The sequence below is a fragment of the Planococcus citri genome, chromosome 4 (assembly GCF_950023065.1).
Source record: "Planococcus citri chromosome 4, ihPlaCitr1.1, whole genome shotgun sequence".
In the NCBI taxonomy this organism is placed as follows: domain Eukaryota; kingdom Metazoa; phylum Arthropoda; class Insecta; order Hemiptera; family Pseudococcidae; genus Planococcus; species Planococcus citri.
Genome location: NC_088680.1, coordinates 71393020 through 71408066, shown reverse-complemented (window position 1 = coordinate 71408066; position 15047 = coordinate 71393020). Strand labels below are relative to the sequence as shown.

General features: G+C 35.9%; 1 protein-coding gene across 1 annotated transcript; it reads left to right on the top strand.

Annotated features, from left to right (window-relative positions):
- Positions 1-985: 985 nt before the first annotated feature.
- On the top strand, positions 986-12590 carry LOC135845703 (zinc finger SWIM domain-containing protein 8 homolog). The gene is made up of 24 exons (XM_065364483.1): positions 986-1364; positions 1453-1701; positions 1792-1952; positions 2030-2203; positions 2288-2424; positions 2493-2688; positions 2777-3013; positions 3087-3198; positions 3277-3398; positions 3478-3623; positions 3704-3858; positions 3932-4455; positions 4544-4726; positions 4802-5130; positions 5213-5361; positions 5615-6254; positions 6331-6620; positions 6714-6925; positions 7001-7129; positions 7207-7356; positions 7433-7592; positions 7673-7847; positions 7946-8095; positions 11874-12590. Exons 1-24 carry the CDS (start codon positions 1136-1138, stop codon positions 12256-12258), a joined length of 5394 nt encoding a protein of 1797 aa, XP_065220555.1. The 5' UTR covers positions 986-1135; the 3' UTR covers positions 12259-12590.
- The last annotated feature ends 2457 nt before the right edge of the window (positions 12591-15047 follow it).

Genomic DNA, 15047 nt, shown 5'->3' with positions numbered 1-15047 from the left:
AATACAGAATAACGAAAAAAAACGTTATTTTTAATAACCATACAAAACATAACTTAAGGGCCGATTCCGCATACACGATTGCATACCCGATCCGCCTGATTTTCGAGTGTTGAGATCTCGAGATCTATCCGACGAAAATTGATGAAATTTGAAATATAGATACTATGAAGCAATTAGAAAAAAATGTCGGAGGGGATTTTTAATTACTTGAATAGTTTTGGAATGAACAACGATTGAAAAGTGTTCAAATTTCGTTGATTTTCAATTTCAAATTCTACGAAAAATATTCAATCAAATGAAAATCCCATCCGACATTTTCTTTTAATTGTTTCAAAGTATATATATTTTAAATTTCATTCAATTCTGTTCAGTAGATCTCCAGATCTGAAGATGCAAGGTGACAACTGGAGTTTACACGTGGCTAGTTTATTCAATTCAAACAACCGCAAGTAACTTGACTTTTCAATTAATTGGCGGATTATCCATTCCATTTCACGATGAAAAATAATAAATACAAGTAAATTTATTTGATCAGACATGATCAAGTACTTGAAAGTAAATGTACTTGAATTAAGTAAACTTGCAACGTGTGAATTTTAGCGCCTGCTGCTTATGCAAAAAAGTATGCGGAATCGGCCCTTAATGAAAACTCAATTTTTTCAAAAATCAAAACGAAAACGAAAAAATTTTGTTTTCACAATCACAACGCTCAAACGCTGTCTTCAATTTTCGAAATTATTTTTTTCTATTTTGATTTTTCATTTGGTTATCAATCTATAGTCTATAGTACAATATAATTAGTTCCAAGTTCCAATATAATCTCTCAAATTTCTAAATTTCTGGTTTGTTTTTAAAAAATTTTAAAAAAATAAAAAATATTTTTCAAGTTCAAAAAGTGTCCACCAAACTTTATGGAGCGCTAGTTGCTACTGTAGCTAAATCGCCTTCATCCAGTAAACTCAAATATGATCGTTGCTTTTTGATTTTTCTTATCAATCTTTTTCTTTGTAAAAAACAATGAAAATTTACTCAAATGTAATTCTTTTTACACTCTTTCTCAGTGGTAAAATTAATAAAGATGCGTCTGTTTCGTTAATTTCGGCTCAGTATTCGATCCTTTGCGTTTTGTTCGAGTATGGATAATCTGAGTCCGCCTAATTTCAACCGGTTGATGGATAATGGATCACTGAGAAGGAATCGTTCTAGTGAAATGGACCCCGAAGAATCTTTAAATTCGGAAGAAGAAACAGCGTTTGAAAAATGGAACCCGGACGTCGAAACAGTTAATATAAATTGGAAAGGATGGAAACGCTCGGAGCATCCAAAATTGCGTCGCGGATTCCGTTGCATCGAGTTCAAAAGAAGTAAATTGACATCATCCTCAGCCTTTGTTTACTTTCTTCAAATGGTCCCTGGAAATCTGAAATTTGTATTGTTTTCTGCATTAATTAGGTGGAAGTGTTCTCAGATTAACCGAACTAGCTGCTAGATGTGTAGCTATGCATATACCATTTGAAATGGTGGAAAAATTCCAACCTCCAGTTCCTGAAGAGTTGCAACAAAGGATCACTTTTTGGAGTTTCCCCGAGTGGGATGATGATATTTGTTTGTATACTTGTTTAGCTAATTCTAACGACGACGAGTTCCTTCGAGGAGAGATATTATTCGAGAACGAGAATGTCTTCGATGTCATTCAAATTGGTTAGTTGATGATTTTGAATGTGAAACACTTCGTTAAATTAGTATAGACTGAAATGAATTTAATTATTTTGAATTATGTTACGAATATAGGTTTTCATTTGAATGCTACGGTAAGAATAAGTACTGGTGACAAGTTCAGCGTTTCGATTAGCTTTGATCGTCGTCGTATCACATCTTGTATTTGTACGTGTAAAGCAGTTCCTCTATGGTGTTGTCATATTGTAGCTGTTTGTTTACTACGTATTTATAAAGTAAGTACATTCTAGACTGTTTTTGTGTTCTCGATTGTATTGTAGATGAATAATTGCGATTTTAATAATATTTACAGCCTGAAAAAGTACAACTGCGGCCTCCAATTAGTGAAAGTTTAACGCAATTAAATCGTGATCAGCTGCAAAAGTTTTCTCAGTATTTAGTTAGTAGTTTACCCGAGCAATATTTACAAACTGCCCAACGTTTATTGGACGATCTGAACTCCGGACAACCACTGCCGATTAATACGGTAATTTTGCCCGATTTAAATGTAACGTACAATTATCATCCTCGAATTGTTGTTGATTTTTTTTTTTTTTTAAATATGGTTTAGGTGAGCGGAGCTCCGGATACAACAGCTGGTGCTTCTGTTTTTGAGCATGCTATGTGGTGCTTGGATGATCATCAATTGCACTTGAATGTTAAAAAGCAAATTAATAGATTTGGCAATGTTCCTCCGATGGTTTTCAGGTAAATTTAATTTTTTTGAAATGATATTATGGACTGTTCGAGTTTACTGATCGGCGTTGTTTGTTTAGTGATGTAAATATGTTAACAAATAACATTCCTGCAATCATAAACGAGTATAATAGTATGTTGCGTCCTATGAAGATTGGAGAACCGGATTCGATATGGAATTTATTATCGATTGTTCGAGATATGTTTTGTAAAAATGACCGAAATGCGCTCCCGTTGCTGGAAATCATCACAGATGAGATGGCCAATTGTGTTCAAGTATGTACTGATGCTAATTTTCCAAATAGAGTGGGAATAAATAAAAACTTACTTATCCTAGTGGTTTTTTAATACAATTTTTATTTAGGTGGTTTTGTGGTGGTTCGCCAACAAATCAGGATTAAATGGAGATTGCGGTTATCAAATAAAATATTATTACAACGGTAACAGTAATTCGTATATTTATCAAGCTTCTGCCGCTCGTTTATGTGATGAAATCGTATCTCTTTGGAGACTGGCGGCTTTGAATCCTGCAATATCTCCGAAAGAACGTGCTTCATTGTGTTGGAAATTCAAAGATTGGCATTTCAAGATAATCGATTTGGTAATTTTTGTTCGTTTAATCAATTTGAAAATAATTCCTAGTAAATTAATTTGCATTGATTTCTCGCAAACAGATTTGGAATAACTGGAAGCATACACCGTCGGCTTTCGACCTGCACAACTTTCCTGGATTCAAACCTTGCGTGGAAGCTTGCAAATTAACGTGGGTTAATTTCCCTCTGCCAGGTTCGTTTTCATGGCAGTGCTGCCTGCTTTGAAGTTTGAAATAGGTCAGAGTATATTTTATCGAAAGTTGTTTTCCAGGTATCACGTATCGTGTTGGATGTGGTACCAAGAAAGGCAATCTGTGGATGTACGAATCGCACCCATTCACTTTTGGTATAGATATCAAATACTTGAAGTATATCAAATATCCTACGGAATCGGTAAGATTAAATTTACTGCCCCTTCTTCCAGAAACTGTTTGCAATAATACTGATTTTTCCCTTTGTACATATTTTTTAGTTACTTAATGCTCTGCAGTCATGTTTCATTCATGTTGAACGGATTCGTAATGTTGTCTCCAAAATCATCAGCAAATCCCCAGTTCCTAGTGACTTATTGGATGCGAGAACTATCAAGTATTTAAAAGAACATTTCTCTTCTTCGAGGTAAACAATTATTTTATTGATTTTTTTTTCAAAACTTACGTTCTCAAATACTCTACTGAATTTTGAATTTCAAATTTCAGAGACGAAGTTCATCATTTTGTAACTCATTTAATTACCATGGCTGATACTTGGGTCAACGATGAGACAGACGACGGGGAAAGTTACACAAATATGAATTCAATAGACCAGTCGGCATCGTCGAACTCGGAAAAAAATCTTCACTCTTTGAAATATGGTGAGTGAAGAAGCTTGAGAGATGAGTTTATAATTTTTTTATAATTTTGTCAAATCGTGAAATAAATTTTCAGGTGGCGAATTACCAGGTTCAGCCAACTCTTCCAGTATATCTCCCCACACGAAGGAGAAAATTACCCACGAACGTAATGTGAATTATTACATACGTCGTAAAATGGCGAATAGTTCGATTTGCGCAGTAAACCCGATCGAAGACAGTAATCAGAACTACGATACCTTCAACATTGACGACTGTTTACCCAGTACACAGCTCGAATGGGAAGTTTATGATTCTTTGATGGAGGAATACAGCTTGGAATACGGTTCCAGTCACAGTCAAAGAAATATTCCGGCATTTTTTGACACCAGACAACATCCAGCACATACTATCGGACCTCATAATGCGATTTTCGAGTCATTTTCCGAGATGGACAAAGTTATGCAGAGTTTAATCGCCAGAGCTGAAGGATTATGGGCATTTGGGCATGTCAAAGAAGCGTGTTATATTGCTAGGCTTATTGCCGAAGATATCATTAGTGATCCACCCGATCAAAAGGTTATGTGTAGCGGAGCTTTTGTCAAACCAAAACGTAGACGAGTTAGTATACAGTGATGATAATAATGTTTAAGTTGTGAAATGTACTAAAAAAAAATTGTTTACAAATTTCTCGTTATTAATGTTCTAGGGTCAAGCAGTCATCAACCCTGTAGCTCATAGGCTCACTTTTATGGCTGTTGAGAAAATGGAATTGTACAGATTTTTATTGAATTTACTGTCGAGTTGTCCCGAGCATTACGATATCGCCTTCAGAATCGGATTACTTGGATTAGAACTTCCTCGAGCTCCTGCTTCCATTAAACCGTTAGAGGTATGATGCGTTGACGACATCGAAATATTTTGAGAAAATTATCGTAATAATTGTTGGTGTTTTTTTTTTTTCAAGGTGAAACTATTTCATTTGGAGAACGATATTGCTGATATCCTCAGAAAAATCCCACTAATGGAAGAGCAATTTAAAATATTACGAGTACGATTGGAGAAATTAAAAGCGGGAACTTATAAAGCTCGCGGTCATAAACTGCTGCCGAATGCGCTGACTAGTTATATTTTGGATGTTACTATGATCAACGGACCTGACGGCAAAAGCAAAAGTTTATCGAAAGAGATCAGCGAATCGTTATGCTTTGAAGCTGCTCTTGTGTCGTTGAGTTTGAAACCCGATGTTTGCGAGTATGAACATTCGTTGCTGATCGAAGGATTGAGACGACAGAGGTAATTGCAGTTGTTTTATGGATTAGGTAGTGTTGTGTACTCGAAAAGTTAGTTCTTCATGTTTGAAATTTTATTTTTGCAGATGTGATTTGGCCTTAAGAATGCTAGATTTGTACAAAGACGAGCCGAAGAAAGTATTTAAAATTATGGATGTAATCATTGATCAAGAAATCGATCCAAACATGAAGAAACCATTACACTTATGGTATTATCAAGATAAAACCAAACAAGGCAAGTTTTTCACCAACATCGATTTAGTGCTTTTTGCAGTAAGCTCGTGAAATAACGTGTTTTTAAAAAATGTTATTACAAAAAATGTTTCCCATAAAATAATCTACCAGAATAGTTATGTTATTATCAATTTTTTTGAAATAACGCATTTTAACCTCGCAAAATTGTTCAAACTTTGCCAAAATGTACTCAATTTAAAACTTGGTTCAAGTTGGATTTCAATTTTCTCATCTTCATTGTTATTTTTTTGCAGAGGAACATCTGAAAGCGATCACTGAAAAACAAGCTCGCAAACGCAAGCCATCTAAAGTTCACGTCGTTCAAGATGTCTGGCCGTATCCTAAACAACCCCATTTTGCAGTAGCTTCTTCAGCCACTCAACCCACCAAACCTTCAACATCAGCTCACCGTCGTACAAGCGGTGTCCTTCCACCACCTCAAGGTGCTCTGGTTGCCGGGGTACCTCCAGCTGTGGCCGGACCACCAAACCAGATGAATGTTCATCCATTTGGTGGTATTATGCCAGGTGCGCATAACGTCAGAGCGATGCCATCTCCTTCAACTTTACCTTTTGGTGGTATGCCAGTTAGGCCAATTAGACCGGCTCCAACAGAAATGCCTATGGGTCCCGGATCGAATGTGCCTCCTTTACGGATGCCCCAGATGATGCAGCCTGCTGGTATTCCTCCGCCTTATGGTGTGATGCAGCCCCAACCTCAGCATTCTATCAACGGTATGTTTCCTGCACCCATGCAAGTGCCTCCTGGAGGACCTCCGCTTCCTCAAGGATCGTACGTTGTTAAAGGAGGTGGAGGTAGAATGGTGCAACATAATATGAAAAATAACAGCTCCAGACCAGCGTTGATCGCGTCCAAGTCTAATAAGAATAAATGGTATGTATTTCGTCAGCGCTTTATGGCTTACTGAGAGTATTTCCCCCCCCCCCCTAATGTGCAATTCTGTTTACAGCGGAAAAACTGGCTGCAAACGACCGGTCAGCATTGTGTATAGAAATCGTTCAACCGAAGCGTTGGCTCATTCTGTGACTGAACTCGCTAAAAGCGTATTGTTTCGCAGCGGTGGTCATCTCGCCTCTTCTGTTTTTGTTCGAGAATCCGAAAGTGGCAACTTGAAAACACCTAATCACGTGCTGCACATGTGTGCTCTGCAGTTAGCTATGTACGGATTAGGTATCTCTAATAACGCTTCCTCTTCCTGGGAGTCCAGATCCTATTCTCCGCACGTTGCTATGCTCACGAGTAAGATTCAATTCTCAAGCTCAGTCTGAATTTGTTTGGCTAAAAATCATGCTGATTCTCTTACCAGAACCTGTGTTTTTTTCAATTTCGTAGGTTTAGCAATAGATATCGGAGCTCCGGCCATAATGTTCATCATAGAGAACTGGCCTGGTCATTTGACACCGTCCGAAGCTAACAGCTTGGCTGATAGAGGATCCAGATCAGATAATCGTGTGGTGGTGAACTTGGCTGCAAAATTAGCTCTCAGTTGTTTATCTCACGCTGATAAATTGAACTCGCACGAAATAATTCAAGCTATTAATCAGGTGAATGAAAGTTTTCTCGAATTTACGATCGTTGATATTTGCAAAATTAACTTAATTCGTGTTTTCGTACCCTAGTGCCAGACTTTGGGACACGAAATGCAAGAAAAAGCGTGTTGCGAAGTAGAACATGTCGCCAAGACGCACAGTCTTCAAGCAGACGTTCTATTTTACATATCAAAATTATGGTATAACGTTTATGTCAAGGTATATTACATTCCATCATCATTTGATAACCTTTTTGACGAAATACCCTATACCTAATGTATTCGTTTATGTGACAGGATGAAATGGAAGAGCTGGAAGATAACGATAACGCCAAAGCAGCTACTGCAAATCCGTCCAAATGTCCTTTACCTTCGGTATCCTATTTAACAGCAAACTGTTCAATTTTGGCTTTATCAGGCCAGTCGAAATCGCCCGCTAATTTAATGGTAAGACGCCTCATCGTTCCATATTCTAACTAGAGAATAAATTTTGTTATAACCGAATGATGTTCAAACATTGCAGAAAAGAACGCATTATTTATTGACATCGTATCGTTTATCGATGATGGCTTTCCAAAACCTGGTGAACGAAATTAACGAAGAGAAAGCCCACTATAGATTCCACTGTCTACCGAATTATACCGCTGATATCAATAGAACGATGCAAATAGCTAAATTATTAGGTAAATTGATCGTTTCGTAGAATACTTTGTAATCATATTTATTTGATTTTTATTAACGAGAGATTGCGCGATGATTTCAGGTGATAAATGGGTACATCATTTTTGTGTAGTAGTCGAAAATACTCTAGTCAATCCATTTTTATTGTACGAAGTGGCCTGCGGCGCGGCTGTCTACTTCGCTCGTTGTAATCCTTCCATGTTACATTACTACATTTGTACGGTAGCTGGAAACCTGATTAGTAAATGTGAAACTATGTACGTTTATTTTCTCATCGTTGTACTGGAAACAGATTTTTATATTTTCGTGTCACTTTGCACGAATAATTATTTCGATTCGTTGGTTCTTTTTATAGGTTTTTCCAGTATTTGCATAACAAATTATATAATATGGCGCAGTACGAAGAAGACGAGTTTATAAATATGGCCCAGTTGGCTCACAAAGCATTTTCCGTATCCGCGGATGGACCTTACAGATTCCAAGAATGGTTACAGTCTTTGAGAAGGTCAGTGAAAAATTATTCGATTATTTATTTTTGGTATTTGTATCGCAATGGTGGGAATTACTCGTTGAGAGTTGTGCTCATTGTATGGTAGCTAGAGCTACATTGTACAGTCTGGAATTTGGTGCACGCTTGTATACTTATGTTAGTTTTGCTTTGTAAGCACCGCATCTGTGTGGAATTTCCGTTACGTTAATATGATTGCTGTACAAAATGGTATTGTGTGGAGATCTCTTATTTTAGAAGTTTGCAAAATGCAGGGCTACGAGTTACCGAAGTTAGTTCCTACAGTTACGAGTACCTACCTTTTTTGTACAAATTTTGATGAATTTTATTTTTTCATGCATCTTAATAGAGGGAAAGAAATGCAAATTTTATCAATAAGTGACCCTGTCTTCGCTAAAATTGTCAAAGCCTCGCTTTCTGCAGAAAATAGTAAAAAAATGTTCTGTTTTTTATAAAATTGCAAAATAGTCTCGTTTCTTGCTTAAAAAATGTCAAAATTTCTGAGTGCTTAATCGAAAAATTTGATAACTCCCATTTTCAACAAAGATTGAGTAAAAGCGTCATTTTTTGTCAATAATTGCCATAACGTCTTGCTTTTCGCCAAAAATTTGCAAAATTCTGACTCTTTAAAAAATTTTTTCGCCTAAAATTAGTAAAAAAAAAAAAAAAAAGATCATTGCTAATTTTTGCTAAAATTGTCAAATGTTTGCCTTTTGAAAAAAATTCTAGCAATCATTAACGATTTTCATTTCCTCCCCCCCCCCCCTCCCAAGCTATTCAAAAGCCTCGGATTTTTTCCAAAATTTCCCAGAATGCTAGCTTTTCGCCAAAAAATTTAAAATTCTACCTTTTTCAAAATTTTTTCCCCACCTTTTTCGCTAAAATTGTCAAATTTTTGCCTTTTAATAACTGCTTGGAATTGTTAACTATTTTCATTTCCTCCTCTCCTCCCCCCCGCCCAAAACTATCCAAACCCTCGCTTTTTTTCAAAATTGCCAAAAAAATCTGCTTTTTGTTATAATTATCAGTCTTCTTTTTTTACTTTTTGCCGAAAATTTCTCATTTTTAGGTTCTCTTTTTACCTACAATCGTCAAAAATTAGATAGAAGTGTATGTACTAAAACAATGCATTAAAAATCTCACTTTTCAAAAAAATTATTAATTTTTCTTGCAATTTGCTAATTTTACTTTTTTTTTAAAAAAGTATCCAAAATCCTCTTTTTTTGTCTTTTGCTTTTTAATAAAATTTTTAAAGTCAAGCTTTTCGCCAAAAATTTCTAAAAATTCCAACTTTTCAGCAAACATTTTTTTTCTGCTTAAAAATTACTGAAAAAAATCGCTAAAAAAAAACAATTTAAACTAATTTCATTACTGGTTTTCGTCGAAATTGTCAAATTTTTGTCTTTTAAAAATTTTTGCCAATATTTATTAACAATTTTCATCCCTCTCTCCGCCCCCTTCCCAATAAAAAAAAACTATCCAAAATCCACCCTTTTTTTCGAATCAGTCTAGCTGTCGTCGAAAACTGTCAAAAATTCTCGGTTTCTTGCAAAATATTTCAAAAAGTCTTGACTTTTTCGTTAAAATTGTCCATAAGTCGTGCTTTTTGCCGAAAATTCCAAATTTTTAACCATTCTTTTTTACCTACAATCGCTAAAAATTACATCAAAGTGTCGAGTCTCACTTTTCAAAAAAAAAAAAAAAAAATGCTGAGTTTTTTTGCAATTAGGTACTTACTTAGTAAAAATGTCAACTTTTTTTTTAAAAAAAGTATCCAAAAAGTGCCAAAAAATACATTATTTTTTTGGTCATGATAATTTCCAAATAATTTTGCTTTTTGCCCATAAATGTAAATAATTCTCGCTTTTTAACAAAATTGTTGAAAATTACCATTTGAAAAAAAATTTTAAGAGCCGTTTTTTAAAAATTGTCAAAAAGTCTCGTTTTTATATGAGAAAGTTTCAGAATTTAGTTCAATTCTTTAAAATTAAAAACCAAAACATTTTCAACTTGTAATGTTCTGTTTTTTTTTGTTTTTCATTTTTTCTTTATTAAAATGTTTTCTTTGCGTTTTGTCACTTTTTTGGTTACTAAAGTTACTTACTTTTTTTAAAATGAAAATTAAAGTTGAAGGTGATGATTCATCAGGATCTACAAAAACATTTTGAGAAAGATCGGGAGACCTAAACCCAATATCAAAACCAGGTTGGTTGATTTGACTAAACATGACTCGAGGTTAACATTTGAACATTTGAAACTAAGTATTCATTACCTAACTTGACTACTTACCAACCATGTACTAATTTTCAAAATGGGATCTCATTCATCATCTGTAAGGTTCCTATACAAAAATACACAATTTTAATGAAAAGTTGAAAAATTAAGTGACGTATTAATTAATTAATAATTCGAAGTACATAGTTTGAGTTCAAATTCTTGGTTCTTTTTTTTTCAAACGGATCACTCTACACTTCCCCTTCCCTCCCACTTCCCAGCCCCTGTGTTCTAAACGTGATCAAAATTTTAACAAAATTCAAAATAAGGAGTGACGCAAAGTTCGTTCAGTTTTCGAGAGTGCTTGCTTGGTTTGTTCGAATATCCGCTCACTTTTTGAGTGTGACCCCCCACCCTACCTGTCCCCTCCCCAAATGTCCCAATAATACCTAGTCAAAATATCATTATTTTTCATTTAAATCTAAATGACGTGTGATGCATTGTTAGTGGAAATTTCGAGGGTTTCGAGTTCAAATAATATTTGTTCAATTTTGGATTTTCCTGTCTCAACCCTTCTGACCCCCTCCCCTTCGGTGTCAGAAAAATGGCAAATTAAAACAAAATAACTTGTGACACATCGTTTAATTGCGAGGGTTACGATGGATGGTGCTCTGTTCAAATATTTACTTGATTTTTCGATCCCACCTCCGTGCTCGCCCCTTCCTGCCCCAAACATGGTCAAAATTCCAAAAATTTCAAAATATCGTGTGACGTATCGTTTGTTAGGTGTCTGAGGATGGCGAGTTCGAATATTTACTTATTTTTTTGATACGACCCTTCTGTACCCTTCCCCGAGTGTTTGAAACATCAGTCAAAATTCAAAATAACGTGCGACGCGTCGTTTGACACGTTTTAAAGGATGCAGAGTTCGAATATCAGCTTACTCTTTGCATAGGACGCCTCAGTGCCTCCCTTATTTCTCCCCAAAATTGCAAAAATGTGTGAAATACCGATTTTTGATGGTTTCGAAGCGTTGAATTTGAATAAGAAGTTGTCAGTTTGTTGTTGGTGTTGCATTTGGGTTCATATTAAATCACGCACAGCTTGCATAATTACATCTACAACTAAGTATACCATCACTAGTAACTTTAACTACACTTTCAAAGCTTCTTCATTTATAATAAATGGGTAAAATGTGACCCAGCAATTGTTCACCTCATCGCATGTGAAGCTCGGTTTGTGTATTGTTGAATTTCAGTTGCTTTTTTGTTGAGTAAATATTGGTTCGTATTCGTATACTGAAGCTCCTTGTATCATTCGCTCGCTGTAATCCTGTAATAATAAAAAAATGCTTGTGCACAGTTTTATACCCCGGTTGTTGTGATTTTGGCCTAATAGTTTAATCGCATCGGTGATTGATTGTGCGTAGAAATATCACGCTGTAATACATTGGTAGGTAATTATGCCTTAACGAAGCTTGTACATATATAGACATACGCTGCACTAACAAAGCTATTCGAGAAAAGATGAAAATAACGAAGGCGTAATTTTATATTCGCAGCGCAAATGTTCCTATTAGAGATCTATACGCGAAAATAACCACAGCTATCGAACAAGAAGAAAGTATTACCAATAAAACTAGTAATACCCACGAAAACGACATAGTCAGCAAAGAAAACGTCGTATTAAGTAATAACAACGATATTACTAACGACAACGATGTCGATGATGATGATGATGATGACGATGATGACGAAGACGACGACGACGATGACGATGATGAAGATGACGATGAAGACGATATAGACGACGATGTCGATAACGAAGATGAAGACGATGACGATAACGAAGATGGTAACATAAATCATAATGATATCGATACTAGCAGCAGTAACATCAATAACGATGACGAAGGAGGCAAATATAGCGATAATTTCGTCATGTGATGACTGATGAAGATGATGCTTCGATTGTGTGAGGTACTTAGTCTCGTCTCAACATCACATTTGGCAGCTGTGGCAGTTTAGTCGATTCTGTTCCAGTCTTTGGAGTATTTTATTAATTTTATTTATTTATTTATGAAACAAGCTCCTGTTTTCGGTTGTAAGCTCGATCCAAATTCCGATTTCCACTTTTAGTTAATTTATGTTTTTAATCTTCAAACTTTTTTTTCCCCCGTGTAGAAAAATATTTATTTATTCGTCTTATCGAAGTTTTTTTTTATTCTTTGTCTCTATCTCATTTTTGTATTAAATGTTTTCATTTTTTGTTGTTTTCATTATAGTTTCTGATTTTTATACCAAAATATAAAACCAGAATTGCGATTTGTGCCTAATTTCAGCGCGCAAACTCGATTCTCGACGGTTGGTGTATTCATTTCGAGTAATTTTCAACCAAGTTGAAAGTATGAAACATGGCAGGCTGTTAATAAGCCTAACCCTTAACGATATTCATTTCTCTCTCGCTCGTAGCTGTTGAAAACTCGTCATTTATTTTATTCGCGAATTGAAAATCTTCAAACAGTCGGATTTTGTCATTTAATTTTCAAAAGAATACCTAATCGCGAGTCGTCGTCGTCGTGACACTGACAGCCAACTCGAGCAGTCGAGCTCGTAATTTTATTATTCTGACATGGTGCGAGATCGATTGCCTACTCTATAAAGCGAAGGCAGCCGGAGTACGAGGTCGTGGCATGCGACAGGGTAGAGGTGTTTTCAAAAGCCGAGTGTTCATTCGTGAAACCACACCGAGCTCGTTTAATTTCCGAAGAAGAAACTTTCGCTTCGGTTGGCAATTCGGCGTACCCGGCAAGAAGGGAGTATTTAATTCAGCACGATGAAGACACGCCAGCGCATTAACCAACTCCATGATATCGATATCACCTTGTTTCTAGTACCTGTAGGCTATATATATTCATTTTATTTCTGCCATAATCTGTAATAACGCCAAGTGTCCGTTTTTTGGCAAAATGGCGAATTTTAGCCTTTCTGGAGAAGTCGAGGAAATATCTGAGAATTTTTTAATTTCCAGTCTAAAATCAGGGAATTTTAGATAATTACCACCTACATACTCGTAATCAAAGTATCCGATAAAATTCACCTCCTTCCTCTCACACGTAGGGTCGGTTATTTTTCATGTTTCATGAATTTTTCTTGAGTGGAGAGGATTTGTTTTAGCTGGGAAAAAATGTTGAAATTATGATTACCCCTGAACTTGAAATTCCTTGTTGAGCGTCAAAGAATTTTATTTTCGTAGATGCCAATTTAAATTTAAATTTGTGTGTGATTTGGCCCAGGAAATTGGTTCGGCATCCGAATTAGCAATTATCAACAGGAGATATGAATATCGATGTTAGTACTGATACTGCAGAAAATTCTTTGTATTTAAGTACATATGTTGGCTTCTGAGGGATTCAAGTGTCATGTTAGAGAGCCCACAAGAGTCACAGTTGACACTAGCACCTGCATTCACCATGTATTTTGTAGGGGGTTGGACTGTAATGAGGGGGTACTGGGGCTTACTTGCAAAATTATAAAGACAGATGTGTCAGACCATTATTCTCTTGAGATTGAAGTTGCTCATGCTCAGCCCCCAGACACCACATTGTCATCAGAGTTGTGTAATCTTGAGATTACAGATTGGAAAGCTCTGACACTCAAAATGAGACTTGTTGCTTGGGCAGATGTTTTTAGGGCTATGGATGTGGATGAGGTGTGCGATTTGTTTCTGGATGAGCTTAAGTCGCTGATGGCATCCTGTACTAAGTCAGTTACTTATAAAAAAAAACATTTAAAAAAAGAACACCATATACTTCCGCTTATTTGGCCTACTTATCTGAGGAAAAATCAAAATTATATAAAAAAATTTTAAAAAATCCCACAAATTTAGAAATTACTCGGGAGTATGAACAAATGTCAAAATTAGTGGTTCACCAGAGTCGGAGGGATAAATTGGTCTACCATTCTGGGGTTTTGGAGAAATGTAAAAATGGCCCAAGGAAGTACTGGAAACATATAGATTTGATCAGGGGGAAGCAGAAAGATAAACTGACAAAAATTAGAATAAATCAGGAGGAGGTTTTGGTTGAGGGAAATGAAATTAAGGTCTCAAATGTATGTATTTTAATAAATTTTTTATTGACTCTGTTGATAAAATCTCAAATGAATTCCAAAACCTTGAAACAAATAGTGCTTACCCAGCCAAGAAAATTATAAATAGTTAGTCTGGCTCTGGGGTCCCCTCCAGTGACATGTGATGAGATTCATGCTGAGGTCTTAAGTCTCCCAACCAGTTATCGCTGACATCTTAAACAAATCAATCAATCAAGGAAGATTTCTATGGTCTCTGAAAAAGGCCATTGTTGTCCCTGTTCATAAGAACAAGAGTAAATTATTTATGGAACATTACAGGCCAATCTCCCTTCTTTCAGTACTATCAAAAAATTTTGAAAAAGTTGTAAAAAATCAAATTTTGAATTTCCTGCATTCAAAAGATTTCTTTTCAAAACAGCAGTATGGATTTTTGTCTGGGAAGAGTACCAGTGATGCTCTATTTGATCATATTACTGAGGTAGTCGATGATCTAGATGCGGGTGATAGTGTTGCGGCGGCATACCTCAATCTCAGTAAGGCATTTGACACGGTTGATGTTGGGACTCTTTAACAGTAGCTCTGGAACTGTGGGATAAGGGGCATGCAGCATGACTGGTTCAGATCCTACTTGGAGGGAAGAACTC

Excerpts from the sequence above, each read along its gene's own strand:
- LOC135845703 (XM_065364483.1), top strand. The coding sequence starts at position 1,136 with ATGGATAATCTGAGTCCGCCTAATTTCAACCGGTTGATGGATAATGGA. Across the intron at positions 2,204-2,287 it reads AACCACTGCCGATTAATACG|GTGAGCGGAGCTCCGGATAC; the intron begins GTAATTTTGCCC and ends AATATGGTTTAG. Across the intron at positions 6,255-6,330 it reads AAGTCTAATAAGAATAAATG|CGGAAAAACTGGCTGCAAAC; the intron begins GTATGTATTTCG and ends TTCTGTTTACAG.